The 16,718-nt window shown below is 39.6% G+C and overlaps 1 protein-coding gene across 4 annotated transcripts in view; it reads right to left on the bottom strand.

Annotated features, from left to right (window-relative positions):
* The window catches only part of LOC5572135, a 457,258-nt gene that overhangs the window by 58,684 nt on the left and 381,856 nt on the right, over positions 1-16,718 (bottom strand). For all 4 annotated transcript variants that reach the window (XM_021849403.1, XM_021849404.1, XM_021849402.1 and 1 more), the window contains 2 exons: positions 15,246-15,372; positions 9,640-9,738 (listed from right to left, as the gene is read on the bottom strand). In XM_021849403.1, coding sequence (XP_021705095.1) covers positions 9,640-9,738; positions 15,246-15,372 — 226 coding nt within the window. The remainder of the gene's footprint in view (positions 1-9,639; positions 9,739-15,245; positions 15,373-16,718) is intronic.

Here is a 16,718-nt window from a genome sequence, read left to right as displayed (position 1 = left end):
TCAACCACTCAGTAGAGGGAGCATTCACTCCTCGATTCCAGAGCGTAGGCATGCCTCCGTAGGTCGGGAATGGCAAAGCGGTTCACTAGCAGGATACCGATTCTGTTGTTGCCGTAAGATCAAGGAAGCTTTTTGTTTAACTTTTCTCTATCATCTTTCCAACTTTCGCTCCAAAGCATGGATTTCTTTCTTGAGCTTGGCCAAGCGCAATAGCATTCCATTTCAAGCAGGTAAACATCGTACAAGGTGGGCTGACAAAATAATGGGTTTTATTTTGATCGCACAAATTTAAATTTCTAGTAATTGTTCAGGGGCCCAGATAGCCGTAGCGGTAAACGCGCATCTATTCAGCAAGACCAAGCTGAAGGTCGTGGGTTCGAAGCCCACCGGTCGAGGATCTTTTCGTAAAGTAAATTTTCTCGACTTCCCAGGGCATAGAGTATCTTCGTACCTGCCAGCGAAGCAGGCTCTGTCCCAGTTGGGACGTAACGTCAGAAAGAAGAAGAATTGTTCAAAGGTATAAGATGTAAGAGTTATGCGAAATACACATATTTTTTTTTACGACTTCCACTTGATGTTTCAATTTGTTAATATTTCAGTTCGTTACCAATTTCGGGATAATTATATCCAAGTAGCTCTGCTCTAACTACAACTGCTATAATTAAAACAGCTATAATATAGAAAGCAATTGCTATAGTAAAACAAATATCTATGGATAGTTTAAACTTATACAAACTCAAGTAGTTGTAAAAAGTAAGAGGTTGTTTCCGAGATACTACCGCCAGGGGACGGACCTGGTGTAGTGGTTAGAACACTCGCCTCTCACGCCGAGGACCTGGGATCGAATCCCATCCCCGACATAGTCACTTATGACGTAAAAAAGTTATAGTGACGACTTCCTTCGGAAGGGAAGTAAAGCCGTTGGTCCCGAGATGAACTAGCCAAGGGCTAAAAATCTCGTTAATAAAGTCAAACCAACCAACCAACTACCGCCAGCTTCTTTTATTTCCTGGTTTGAAACCGTAACATTTGTACTGCTAAAAATCTTATCAATTTTCATACTATTCGTTGCATGTCAATTTTGATGTATTACACTGTTGAACAAAAAAAATTTTTGGATGGATCAGGGACGCGTTTATATGGGTCTTGAAGTGCAAGAAAAGTATAGAAAAAGGCCGTTTTCAAATGATTGCAGCACCCCTGGATTATTTTTAATAAAGCTTGAAAATTTGGCATTTTTAATCACAAAAAGTGTAATAAGCCAAATATCAATATCTTTTTAAATTTAATTATACAACCATTGAATTTGTCAAATCAATATTTTTAGCACTGAATGACTTCAGGGAAACGTGCACCATTTCAGAAGAATATTGGCATCTATTTTGTATATGAATTTGGAATGTTAACGATCATTAAGCAAATACGTGAGGATGTGCACCATATAAATACTACTTTTTTCTATTTCACACATCTGGTTCATTATATAATAATAATTATAGGTTCAAGAAGAAGCTTGATTAGGATTTTATTCCTTGCTACATTAGATAAAGCAATAAGCAATGCAATCCAGTAACATTTGATTTCAACATGGATACGACGACTACGGAAAATTTATGTGTCTGTTATATTTATATAGGCTGGTTGGTCTAATAAACTCTTAGCAGTAATACAAAATTAGGTTAGACACTGACATGTAAGTGGTCTTACATGAACTAGTCGCTTTATCAGGAACCGATGGCGAAGTCTATGAAAAATGTGACAATATTGTTATTTGCGGTTTCCAAAGATTTTGATAGGTACTCATTAAGAATAGATTACCTATCGTGAGGTCCATTTGTTATCAGAATATCCCTAGAAATTACAGACTAACGTAAAATAGCAACCAACAATTCAGTAATCAACAATTTCACCTTTGTTGTGATACCACTCGTCAGCCACTCAGGCAGACATGAGCTCTTTTTGATTCAGTTTGTGCACAATACTAATCATTTGTGAAAACTGGTTAAGTGGTAACATGCCTGCTTCTTACTTAAAAGATGAAAAAAAATCTGGTTAAACCATTTCCAAATCTTTTTTTTTTTTTTGGTTCTACATTTTACCTTTTTTCGGCAATTTTAATCAAACTTTCAAATGGAACGTTAGTTTCTTGTTCAATGGGATGTTTTCTTCAAATGGGTTTAGTTGTAAGCATATTGGAAACATAAAGAAGTCGACCATTAAGGTTAATTTTAAACTCGTTGCCCTTATGAGGCCAAACGTGTCCATTTATGAACCCCCATTCCCATATCCTCTAAATGAGTAAAAATTCTTTTCGATTAAGTTAAGAAACAATTTACCAATACATTTATGATAAACAATTTTGCGAAACTTCACGTAATGTCTGTTTTTCTTTCTTTAAACAGGAAGACATAAAAAAAGTGTTTTACTCATTTAGATTATATCACATTTTTTTGTGAAATTTATGCTAAATCTCAAAACTGAAAGTTTGATTAAAGTTGCCGAAAAGTATGTGAAATGTAGATTCAAAAATTTAAAAAAAATCGGAAATGGTTTAACCAGAAATTGTTTCATCTTACAAGTAAGAAGCAGGCATGTTACCACTAAATCATTTTTCACAAATGATAAGCATTGTGCACAAACTGAATCATAAAGAGCTCATGCCTGCCTGAGCGGCTTTCGCAAAAAAAAAATGAGACAATGTTGATTACTAAATTATTTATTGCTATTTTCTGTTATTCTGTAATTTTTGATGAAAATTAATCTCACGATAAGTAAACTATTTGAGTATATTTTTCTAATGGAATTAAATGCAAACTACCTAGTGGGGACCTTAAAAATGTAGCCAAAATTGAGTAATTGGGCTCAATTACGGAATTGCGTTGAAACAACCCAAAATTGAGTTGAATCGCGTCTCCGAGATACTAAATTTAGGGATGATGCACGAACATCGACGTCAGCATGTCAAATTTAAGCATCGGCATCCCATGAACTGCCAATGCAGATGGGTGGCAAGTCAAAGTGCGTCAAAATTTTTTCTATATATTTCACTAGCGTCAATCTTTATCCTATTTCTATAGCAAATCCTCCATCGACCTGTGATTTTAGCAAAAGTTCAACAAGCAATTCCTTCAGGGATAATACCAGAAATTTTAAAAAGAATTCCATCAAGAATTTGACCAGGAATTCCACCAGAAATTCAATCAAGATTTCGTACAGTGATCTAACTAGGAATTCCTGTAGAAATTAGAAATTTCTCCCGAAAGTTCACCTGTAATACCTCACGAGATTCCACCAGGATTTTTTCAAGAGATTCCATCAAGATTTCCTACAGGGATTCCATCAGTAGTATCTCTATGGATCATGTGCTATTCTAGGATTTTAAAGACAAGTTCGCCCAGGAATTCCATCAGGAGTACTTCAAATGATTAATCATGAGTTCCACGAAGGATATCATCAGGAGTTCCTTCAGGGGTTCCACCTAGAATTCCCTCGGGGATATCATCAGAAGCTCCTTCAGAGGTTCCACCTGAAACTCCTCTAGAGATTGCATCACGAGTTCCTCTAGCAATTCCTTCAGAAGTTTCTTCAGCAATTCTATCAGCAGTTCTTTCAGAGATTTTACATAAGGAGTTCCCCCAATGATTCCATCAGGAGTTTCTTCAATAATATATTAGAAGTTGCTTCAGGGATTCTGTCAGGAGTTCCTTTAGAGATTCCACCTGAAATTTCTTCAGAGGATCTCTAGGAGTTTCTTTAGGGATTCTATCAGGAGATCTTCTGGCGATTACATAAGCAGTTTCCCCAAAGATTCCATCAGCAGTTCCTTCAAGAATATCTTCAGGAATTCCTCCAGGGGAGTTCCTATAGGGATTCTCTTAGGATTACTTTTAGGACTTTCATCAGAGTTTCTTCTGGAAATTCCATCAGGAGGTTGTAACCGTTCGTAAAACTTTACAAGAGATTATTAGCAAACTCGGTGACTTAAGTGCCACTCTCAATGAGATACCATCGGTCGTGTTCAGATTTGTCCGACGTTTAGAGACTTTTTCGCTCTGGGAGTGTTTTGAACGGTTCTTGGTAAACAATACTAGAAAATCAAACGCAAGAATGATTTTTACTCCTCCACAGCCTTAAAGTTTTAGGGAATTCAGAAGAGGATGCTTACTCAAATGAGCTAATAAATGGAACGAAACAAAATGTAAGTTGGCGAGTAGTTTTATTTGAAGCATATTTGAACGTAACGTAACGGAAAAAGTGACTAATCTGTCTTCCAAAACTGTTTATTTTAGGAATCGAATTCACCATTTATTCGGGTTGAACAAAGGAACCCGACCAGACGGAAGGAACTAGATTATAACAGAATGTGTTTCCCTGATATGATTTTTTTATATCACCAGTTGTTATGAAACATGTACCGTTAGTAGTTAAAATAACAAAAATTCTAACAAATTTTGCACCAAATTAAACTAAAATATAACAAACCCTGTTATAATTATATCAAAATTATTACATAATGTGTTGCAAGGATGTTACAAAATAACAAAATTATTGCAAACTATGTTACTGTTTATGACATCCCGACCAGACGGAAGAAACAAGGTTGTAACAGAATGTGTTCCCCTGATATGATTTTTTTATATCACCAGTTGTTATAAAACATGTACCGTTAGTAGTTAAAATAACAAAAATTCTAACAAAATTTGCTCCAAAATTAAACTAAAATATAACAAACCCTGTTATAATTATATCAAAATTATTACATAATGTGTTGCAAGGATGTTACAAAATTACAAAATTATTGCAAACTATGTTACTGTTTATGATACCGGATGTTATTTGCAACAAACTTATAAATGCGATGTCTACAATATAACAAATGTTGTTATAAATGTGTTACTAAAAATATAACAAGTTGAGAACAAAGCCATCTTGATAACAAAATTTTCTCAACTTCTGTTATTTTTAACTGCTGCTGATAGGAATGTGTTATAATTTTGTTATGTGATTCTGGTCGGGAAACCGTACGGAATGGAAAAAGAGCAAACATGGCCATGTATATAAAGCTCTTCACGTACCTGCGCAGGCTTTTGTGTCGACTCGATGATGGCTCGTAGACGGGAAACGAACGTCGACTCTGCAGACTCAATAATGGCGACGATCGACCTCGCAATGGCAGCCACCGGCGAGTCCGTGCTGCAAATTGACGGGCTGCGAAGAATTGACTAGCGTGCAAAATGGCCGAAATAACGTTGCGGAGGAAGTGGCGGATGGAACGGAAGCTTCCGATTTTGGTAATAGGCGTCCGAAGGAAGAAAATTCGCTACAGAAGTAGTTTAGCGACTTCACTCACGCCTCCGTTTAGCTACCTGTTCAAGGCGGGCCTTTGCATTGCACACGGGTCTCGAAGATAAACGGACTCCAGAATTCTCGACGAACGGACTTCCAAAATTCATGGTTCGGCGGGGACGGATGCCGAATGCCAACGAAAAATATCCAGCCGTACGGAAAAAGCGCAGCGCGCTGCATGTCCAACTAGAAATCACATTAGTTTTAAGGTGACACGGGAGACCGTCTTATTTTCCTTATCTTTTGTCTCACTCTAATAATCATCATCAAAACTTTGTGGAAGCAAATCTCGAGTTTTAGTGAACCGATGAAGCTGAAAATGTATTGGGTTGTGCACTACATATATAGAATTATAGTGATACATTTTTCGCATTCATATATGGAGTGGTTCTTGGGATTTGCTTCTTGAAATGGATAGGTTAATTATAATGACGTCCCGTGCGGCCTTAAGTCTTCATGCAATTAATTAAATATAATTAACTTTTTCCGTGTAGATAAACGTAATAAAATCTTTTGAGCAGAAACGCAAATATTTTATGGACCTCGGTCCTCTAAAATATGAAAGAAACACCAAACGTTTAACACAACTTATTACACAAACTCACTCACTAAATCTCAGATTAACTTTTCACAAAAAACTCAATTTTAACTTTAAATTCATTTCAACTTGACGGATCAGTATACTCCACTCGCGCACTTCTGCTTTCCAGCCAACTTCGTAGCAGAATGAACGAGTCGAGGAAACTCTTGCGCCAAGAAAGTGCCTGTTCTCACCGTCACACTATTCAAACAAAAAGCAACTATCATAGAAAATCGCGCCAACTGATTTTGCATGGCGCGTGGTAGGTATGGCGACAAATCTGAATTACGCCTGTAGTCCGCCAAAAACGCAATCGTATAAGCTTACGCTACATGGATCGTCGCGTTTTACGAACACAAGCAAATTATTTTTATTAAACGCTATAAAAAACTAAAATCATTTTTTGTTCCATAGTTTTTTTTACTTATGCTTTTTTATGATAAAAAACGTTACATGTTCCTCCAGGAATTCCATCATAAGTTCCTGCAGAGATTATATTAGGAGTTCCTCAAGAGATAACATCAGGAGTTCCTCAAGGAATTCCATCAGGATGTCTTCTAGGGTTATCATAAGGAGTTCCTCTAAGGGTTCTATCAGGTCTTCCATCACAAATTCCTTCAGGTATTTCAGCAGGAGTTCCTATAGGGATTACATCAGGAAATCCTCTAGAGATTCCATCAGAAGTTCCTTTCAAAGATTCCATCTGGAATTCTTTCAAAGATTGTAACACGAGTACCTCAAGGAAATGTAGCATGATTTCATTTAGGGATTTCATAAGGTGTTTTCCAGAGATTCCATCAGGAATTCCTTCAGGAATCTTCCTATAGGTTCCTCTAGAGATGACATCAGAAGTTCCTTCAGATATTCCACCTGGAATTTCTCCAGGGCTTCTATTAACAATTTCTCTAAGGATTCCATCAGGAGTTCCTCCAGAGATGCCATTAAGAGTTTCTCCAGGGATTCCATCTGCAGTTTCTTCAGAGGTTTTACCTGGAATTCCTACAGGATTTCTTGCATAATTTCATAAGCAGTTTTTTTGGAAATTGGTCCTGGAGTTTCTTTAGAGCATACCACGTATTCCTCAAAGAATCCCATCAGGATTTCTTCTTGGGATGTAATGAGGTGTTCCGCCAGGCATATACTAATCTCGTCTGGGGTTACTTCAGAGATTCTATTAGGAGTTCCTAGAGGGATTACAACAGAAGTTCTATCAAGGATTCCACCAGAGATTTCTCTAGGGATTTTATTAAGAATCCTTATATAGATTTCAATAGGAGTTTCTGCAGGGATTAGAAGTTCTTCCATGGATTTCATTAGGAATACTTCTTAAATTTCATTATGAAATCTTCCTAGGATTCTATCATGAACACTTTATAGGATTCCATCAGAAGTTTTGTCAGAGTTGTATCAGGAATTCTTCAGAGGATTCCTTTAGAAATTCCTCTAGGATTATCTTGGGATCCATCAGGCAGTTTACTACGGATTTCTTCCAGAATTTATTAAGGGATTTTACACGAATTTTCTTCCTGGAGTTTCTTTTTCTTCTTTCTGGCGTTACGTCCCCACTTGGACAAAGCCTTCTTCTCAGCTTAATGATCTTATGAGCATTTCCACAGTTATTAACTGAGAGCTTTCTTTGCCAATTGACCATTTTTGCATTTGTATATCGTGTGGCAGGTACAAAGATACTCTATGCCCTGGGAGTCGAGAAAATTTCTAACCCAAAAAGATCCTCGACCGGTATGATTCGAACGCACGACTCTCAGCTACGGCTATCTGCCCCCCCCCCCCTGGAGTTTCTCTTGGGAACTTTTTAGAAGATTCCTCTAGCAATTCTTCATGAGAGTCCTCCCAGAATTGCTTAAGGGGTTCCTCCCAGAATTAATCAAGTGAATCCGCCCAAAGTTCCTAAAGGAATTAAGGTGAAACTTGCTTGAGTACGTAAACATAATGTTGCCACCCACTTGAGCCACCCGCTAAATCACCCTCTCAAGCCACCCAACAATACCCAATTTTTAGTTTTTTTTCCTCGAGTTCTGCAACACTTGTGACATTGTACACCTTTTGAGTGTTTTCAAATTGTAGAATACGTGGTTGAAGCAAGCGTATGAATATCCAATCAATTAATAATTCCAAACATAAAAACTGACATCACTTCCACTCAGTAAGATTTACGCATCCCATTCATTAACAATGTTGGCTCAGTTGAATTAACATTTCGATCCACAAATCGATGAATTTAAGTAATTTATTGCTTCCAGGAGCACGACGCGAGAAAAATTACACTGTTCCAAGTATCGCATCAGAATTTTGAATTGCTACGGTTAGTAGAAATGCCATTAAGGTGAAGATAAATCGAAGCCAAAACTCAAATTTTCAAGAGCACGGATCTGGAGAACCAAATATCCGTTTTAGCTGAAAACTTAATCGATTGGTCACTCGCTGGTGGTGACCAATCGATTAAGTTTTCTGCTAAAACGGATGTTTGGTTCTCCAGATCTGTGCTCTTGAAAATTTGAGGTTTGGCTTCGATTCATCTCCACCTTAAAAGCAAGCTTAAGAACGGGTACCGAAAAGCCAGCAAACAACATCACGGTGCGAAAGAATAAGTGATTCGGTAGTGAGTGATATTATATAATACAAATCAAAGAAATAACTACGTGACTCAAATACTTTGAGTCAAGAAACCACTACTCTACGATAAGGTTAGTAACTCCAAATCATCATTTTTTGTGATCGTTCTCGAAAACTCTGTGAGAAGTGTGAGAGGAGGCAGCGGAAAGTGAGGGGGAATTACGGTGCCATATTAGAAGCCATTTTGGTACTCAAGCAGATATGCCCTTAATCTTTCGTGGGCGGTTCTTCTCGGCATTTTTCCCAGAATATCCCCAAGGATTACCGAGAGGTGTTTGAAGAATTCATGATGTGATTCCTGGGTAATGCGTGATGGAATCCTTGTAAATAAATTTTTAAACTAATCTATGGAGGAATTCTTGGAGGCAGCCTTGAAGTAAGCCCTGAATAATTAATGAAGAAATCGCTTGCGGATTTTTTTTGGTTTGATCGTTGAAGGAATCAGCAGAGGAAATCCTGAATAATTTCTAGAAGGCCTTTAAAGGAATCTCTGTAAGAATGCCAGGACGAATTCATGAATCTGTGGATATATTTCTTGAAGAATTATTGATACAACTCCTGGTAGAATTCCAGGAAGAATTTCTGGTGGAATCCATAGTATAATCCATGGATTCATGGAAAGACTCCAAAGAATAACGCGTTATCCCCAGTTCCCCTACATGTCCAAAACCCTGATAAAGGCAGATGGTTGTGATGGCTTTGAACGTGATCATCATGTCAAGAAGAAGCGGACAATGCTGTATCGTATCGGCACCGAGAATGCATTTTCCAACAAAAATTGCTAAAATGTAAGGATTTGAATTGTATTTTCAGAAACATTCTGTTGCATTCAGCATATTCGTTGGCAGTTGTTTATAAAAATGCACATTATCAATAAATGAATCAATTTATTTGATATTAGATTTAGAGAAAATTAAAAAAATAGTATTTTATTCTTTGTATCAACACATACTGTAGCTCAACGTTGAAAGAAAGACGTCCTGGCACAAACGTTGAAACGAATCGGAAGGAAAACCAAGCAGAATTATTTCAATACCGATCTTATGTAAATCTCGATTCCTTAATACTTTATTACTCACCCTTGTCGAACGGTGCCCCGGCCACTCCGACTGCGGCGGGAATTGGATCGTTTCGGTTCCCGGGTGCACACATAGCAGCAAACCCGCCAGTAGAGGAACCTGAAAGCAGAAGCAAGTCGCAAAACGGATTCAGTAGGTACCGAAAATCAAGGAACAGTCGGATTAGTATAATAAGATTTTGTTGACAAGATTGCTGAATGGATGCGGCATAGAAATTATCATAAGCTGTACTGCCGAAAGCATTTTGAAAGTTACCTCTATCATATCACGTATTTGATTGGATGTTATAGCTCTGCCATTACGAGTGGGTTGAGAAATTGATTCTGAAAGAGGTATGTTCAAAGCGTGAAACGAACAGTTTTGAATATGACGACGAGTTGAACTGGAATACACGACAGTCAACTCCTATTCTACGATTGTCAATTCAATTGGAAAACGAATTTACTTGTATAATTCAACGATTTAACCTCAAAAGAGATAATCGGATTTGCATAAATATTGTTTCCTGTCGTTCATATATCGATGATCTAGTTAAAGGGACTAGAATTATACATTATGGTCAAGGAAGTCGCCACTATGACCTTGATATCATAGGATTCGATCCCAGGTCCTCGACGTGAGTTCTAAACCATGTGCTACGGTGAGGATCGAACCCACGACTCCCTATTCGCGCTTTAACCTTCAAACTACTTGAGAGACCCCGACGCTAGGAGGCAAACTGAACACGATTACCCCAGAGCACATGGTATCATCATTTCGCAGTCTAAACGTCCGAGTCTCTAAAGAGGATCCACAACTTGTAGGTTGAATCGCCCGTCTAGCAAATAGGGATTCGTTGGTTCGATCCCCACCTGAACACGTGGTTTCTTGTGTCATTTTAAATTTCAATTTGTACAATTGACACGTGTTCGTCGTGCACATATAAACTTCAAAACACTGGCTGCTTGGGCACGTCAGGAGTTAATCATCAATATTAACCTCCTTTTCCCGAGCAGCCTACATAGCCGCGTAGTGTCGGTAGCGGTTGTTTCAACTGGCTAAGAATTAACACTACGGACTGCCTGTTCCGGTGGTAAAAGTCCACCTCACAGGTGACCCCTAATTTATGGTGTGATGCGTACCGTGCCTAGGAATGAATGGTTAGGGGGGTCTAAATAAAACCTAACCGCTAACGGAGCCTGTGGGGTACCAGTGCGCCCTCCACAGTATTGAGTCCTTCCTGTGCTACCCGGAGCAATGGTGCAGGTGACCTTGTGTTTCTCCGAGATAATCGGCTGCCCTTCTTCAGTCTCTATCCTGAGGCTTAATAAGGGTGGGATTATGAATATGTTGACATTTAATTTAAATTATCACCTATATGGATTCGCATTATGCGTTTTATACAGTGTATTCTGTGCTCTTTCGCCTTTGGCGACTTTAAATAGATACCGATCTGCTTTTTTCGTTGCTGGTCTTTTTCGTGATGAGATTGCAAAAAGCTTATTCCTGCCTAGTTTGGGTAGTGGCTACGGTTAGGTTAGCTCAGATCAATCTTCAGCATAAAAGAACAGCAACGATCAATCTTTGCAGACTCATGCAAAATGGTGCAGCTCAAGTGGCGCTAGTTCAAGAACCCTATTTTCGTAGAGGAAACTTCTATCTAGGTAACCTTGTGGACCCAGTTTTTGCTACTCTCAGCAAACCTGAAATGGCAAACTCGCGCTCCATGCCCGCGCATGCGTGCTCGTTAATAAAGCAATCGTTGCTACACTAATTTCTGAGTTAACTACTAGAGATGTATGTGCTGTCACAATCGATGTTTCTGTTGGTGACCTCAACAGGAAATACGTCTATTGTTCGGTATATTTACCACATGATGAACCATCCCCAACGGATGACTTCAAACGAGTTGTCGTACACTGCGTAACAAAAAGCCTTCCGCTGATTGTGGGCAGTGATGCCAATGCTCATCACATCATCTGGGGCAGCTCGGATATCAATTTGAGAGGCTCCAGTCTGATGGAATACTTAAGTAGTACAGACCTTGGATTACTTAACATAGGCAATCGTCCAACCTTCATGGTTTCTAATAGAGAAGAAGTGTTAGACATAACGCTCTGCTCGAATAGAATCAGTCACGAGTTGACGAATTGGCATGTATCAGATGAGGAATCATTATCTGATCATCGCTACATCTTCTTTGAACATTCAAATGTAACTGCGCAGACTTTGCGTTTTAGGAATCCCCGATCAACAAACTGGGTTGCGACCAAATTTCATGGATATTCTCCGTCCATTGAAAATCCAAGTGATCTGGATGATGCCGTTGATACTACAACATCCTACATTATGGAAGCTTTTGAAGAAGCATGTCCTCTGCGGTCTGTAAAGACTACAAGAGGGACCCCATGGTGGAATTCCGATCTGACTAGACTCAGGAAACAATGTAGAAGGAGTTGGAACAGACGCCGTTCAGCTGGATCAGAGTCGTTCAAGTCGGCTCGCAAGGCTTACAAGAAGGCTCTTCGTTCTGCTGAACGATCCGGCTGGAAAAACCTTTGTACAAATGTTTCCAGTTTAAGTGAAGTCAGTCGGCTGAACAAAATCCTTGCAAAATCTAAGGATTTCCAAGTGAACGAAATTCGCTTACCTAATGGTGACTTTACTTCTTCCGATGAAGAAGTTTTAGAATGTTTATTCAATACACACTTCCCCGGATGTGTGGACATAGCATCTACGGATGAACCAAATGTCTTTTCATGTAGTTACGAGTCTCTGGCCTCGGCTCGCAGTATCGTAACTACTGAATCGATTCAATGGGCACTTAATAGTTTTGCTCCTTTCAAATCTCCAGGAGCGGATGGGATTTATCCTGTTCTGCTCCAAAAGGGGTTTGAGTTTATCAAACATGTTTTGAAAAAGCTACTTGTAAGCAGTTTTGCTACCGGGTATATTCCCAGATCCTGGCGTGATATTACTGTAAAGTTTATCCCGAAAGGAGGACGTGCGTCGTATGAAGAAGCGAAGAGTTTTAGACCAATCAGTCTGACCTCTTTTCTTCTGAAATGTCTGGAACGCATTATCGATCATCACATCCGTGATGTCTATTTGGCAAACATGCCTCTTCATGTCAATCAACATGCTTACCAATCTGGAAAGTCCACTGTGACTCTTTTACACAAAGTTGTATACGATATCGAGAAAGCATTCGCTCAGAAGCAATCCTGCTTGGGTGTTTTCTTGGATATTGAGGGTGCCTTTGACAACGTGTCTTTCGATGCCATATTGAAAGCAGCACGAAACCATGGGCTACCTACAATGATTACCAATTGGATTCATCAAATGCTCAAAAACCGACATCTCTTCTCGACATTGCGTCAAGCAGCGATTCGAAAATTGAGTGTTTGCGGATGCCCCCAAGGGGGAGTCTTGTCACCACTTTTGTGGAATCTCGTAGCAGATACGCTATTGAGGCAACTCAATAATAGCGGTTTTTCAACATATGGATTTGCCGACGACTATCTAGCTCTGATAGTTGGTATGTGCATAAGCACCCTATTCGACCTGATGCAAAGTGCTCTTCAGGTAGTCGAGAGTTGGTGTCGCCAATATGGCCTTTCGGTTAACCCGAATAAAACATCTATTGTTCTGTTTACGGAAAGACGAAACCGCGATGGAATTCGACCTTTACGTCTTTTTGGCACTGAGATTAATGTGACTGATCAAGTAAAGTATGTCGGCGTCATTCTAGATTCCAAACTTTCATGGACACCTCACATTGATTTCAGAGTCAAAAAAGCTTGCATGGCCTTCGGTCAATGCCGGCGAACCTTTGGTAAAACTTGGGGCCTCAAACCCAAATATATCAAATGGATTTACACAACAGTTGTTCGACCAATATTGGCATATGGATGTCTTGTGTGGTGGCAAAAGGGCGAAGTGAGAACAATCCAATCAAAATTGGGCCATCTCCAAAGGAATTGCTTGATGGCGATGTCTGGTGCGTTCTCTACAACTCCCACAGCAGCGCTCGAGGCCCTTTTCGACGTTGCGCCACTACACATATATCTTAAACAAGAAGCACTTTCTTGCTCTTACCGTTTATGGGTACTGGATCTACTGGAGAAAAATCCAGTGAATCGTAGATCTACACACACTTCGTTGTTTCCACTTTTGGTGAATGGGGACAAAATTGTCCTTGCTCCAAGTGATCTCACAATTGCTTGTAACTTTCCTTACAGGACATTTACCACACAATTCCCTTCACGGGAAGAGTGGAAGTCTGGCTATTTGGAAAGAAGTATATCAAACAATATAGTATGTTACACTGATGGCTCCCTTCTTGAAGGTAGAGCTGGTGCAGGAGTATATTCTCGTGAGCTAAGGCTGAATCAGTTTTACTCACTTGATAGAAACTGCACCGTTTTTCAGGCGGAAATATTTGCCCTTATGTGTGGAGTGCAATTAGCACTTGAACAGCGCGTAATGGGTAAAGTCATATACTTCTGTTCAGATAGTCAAGCTGCTATAAAAGCTCTCGCTTCGGCCAACTCAAGGTCGAAGCTTGTTATCGCATGTCGAACTCAAATTGAGGAACTGAATTCAGTCAACTCTGTAAACCTTGTATGGGTACCTGGCCATTCTTCCATCGTTGGAAATGAATTGGCTGATGAGCTAGCTCGCGATGGAGCATCGCATGACTTCATTGGCCCTGAGCCGGCTATTCCAATTTCGAAGTTCTGGGTGAAGCTTGACAGGCCACTGCCGACTCAACTATCACATGGCAAATATTCAGCGTGCTGACTCATTTGTGTGTGATAGTTGTGACTCCGATTATGGAACTTCGTATCACCTGATATGTAACTGTCCAGTTTTTGCGCAAATGCGATTCCAATTACTTGGCAAACACTTATTAAGTGAAACTGAATACAGAAGCCTGAATCTTCAGGACATTCTGTTATTCTTAACCTGCTGTGGTAATGAGCTATAGGCTCTCTTTACGCTCATGCGTTTTGCAGTGCCCTTTTTAGGGCGCTGTTCGAACCCATTGTGGTATGGAGCTACAAGCTCTCATTTCGCTTATGCGATCTTCCCTCTTCAAGGGACCCCATTCCTATTTCCTCCCATCTTTCCCTTCCCTTTCCTCTCCCATCGGGTAGATGATGAAATAGGCTCAAATATGGCGATGGCACAAATCTCCCAACTGGTGGGGAACGTGCCTTTGGAGCCGGCCTTCTGATACCTGATACCACCTGAACACGTGGTTTCTTGTGTCATTTTAAATTTCAATTTGTACAATTGACACGTGTTCGTCGTGCACATATAAACTTCAAAACCTTGCAACAGCAAAAATCCTTAGGTCAGAATTACATAGAATTTGAAACTTTGATTGAGCAATTAATAATATATTAATAATGAATTCAATATTTGAAATTATACTTATAAAGAAATAGAATAAAAAATAATAGTAGCGTTGCAAAACAATCTACTACATGACATCACATGAAGCTTGCTTCTGCTCTTTCTACGATGACCCTGAATAGTTCGACTTTTACTATACATGCCGTTCCGTTCAATAAGCTTGTCATCTCAACAATCTTATTCATTTTCCAATCATGTTCACTCACCTGAACGAGCTGGCCATAATATCACCTATATTGGACAGACAAAGCAGCATCAAAGGGATTCCCAGGATGGCGTAAAATATCGTCGATATTTTACCCATATGCGTCTTCGGTGCAATGTGTCCATAACCTAGACAACGACAAGAGCAAAGAGAGAAAGGTCACGTTATATCATACTCCACTGACTCGGTCCGAACAAACGAAAAGGGAAACCTAAAATGGATTTTGCAATAAAACTCCCCGCTTTCGGATGGGAAAACCTCTTTCCACGCGATTGCAATTTTAAAGCGATACTTTACGATTATGTCAAGCGCCATAAAGCACTGAGATACAGTCAAATCTCGTTCCTATTATGAACTGAGCTTCCGCTCCATCCGCTTTGCACCGTATATGTACGAGTATCCTGAAACTATCTGTCTATGGAAAAGGATTCGGATTACATTGTGTCAGTCGAACAATTCCGCCTTCGCCACCAAGTGTTTGGGATTGGATTATGGCGTAATGGAAACTTGATATAGGGTGCAGAACCACTTGGGCACCTCCATGATTCACTTTGGCATGGGGGGTTTTTCTCGACCGAATTGTCTGAAACTTTGCAATAAGGAGCACTTCACTACGACGCATATTGTGGCCAAATATGAGCTTTGTAACTTTCAAAAAACCCCACTGCCGAAGTGAATCAAAAGTGCCAAGAATTGGGTCCGGCTCCTAAGTACTGTAATTCGGGGAGAAGTTGATCATTCACATAACCACATGTATAAACCAAAGGAGCGTCCACGTTTGGAGCCATGGGTAGGACAAACGTTGGCAAATATTTTGATCACAGTGAAGCTACAGTGAGAGGCAAAATAAAGTGCCCACCTTACCAGTTTTCGAATTTCTCTCATTGATTTGGTTCAAATTAAAGTTAACACACCTAAATCTTTTGTGATATTTTATTTTTGATGTTCTTTTAAAGTTGCACTTACGAAATTTTGATAAAAAAAAGAATTTTACTTAAAGAAAAAGAAAATCAATTTGTATTGAAAAAAAAGTAGTGACAAAAATAAGTGCCCACTTCCTTCTTGGCCCCAGAAAAGATGATTTAAGAAAAATAAAAAGCAATTTAATAGTTAATGTGTCCTCCTTTGGCCTTAAGGACTTGCTGGAGGCTCTTCGGCATGCTTTTCACCAGGTTTTGTAGGTGTTGTGGATCTAGTTCTTCCCAGGCGCGCTCCAAGGCTTCAAAATAATTATTTTTGTTGGTAACACCAGTTTTTTCAACCCTGGCATCGAGAATCGCCCACAAATTCTCGATGGGGTTGAGGTCTGGGCTTTGTGGAGGCCATTCCAGCGGTTTAATCCGACAAGACCGGAAAAAAGACTTGGTCTTCTTTCCAGTATGCTTCGGGTCGTTGTTCTAGAGAAATATGAATTTCTCTTCAAGGCCCGTCTGGATCAGCGAAACCTCCAGATTTTCCAGCAAGATGTTAATGT

The sequence above is a fragment of the Aedes aegypti genome, chromosome 3 (assembly GCF_002204515.2).
Source record: "Aedes aegypti strain LVP_AGWG chromosome 3, AaegL5.0 Primary Assembly, whole genome shotgun sequence".
Lineage (NCBI taxonomy): Eukaryota > Metazoa > Arthropoda > Insecta > Diptera > Culicidae > Aedes > Aedes aegypti.
This window is presented reverse-complemented; position numbering and strand designations above follow the sequence as displayed.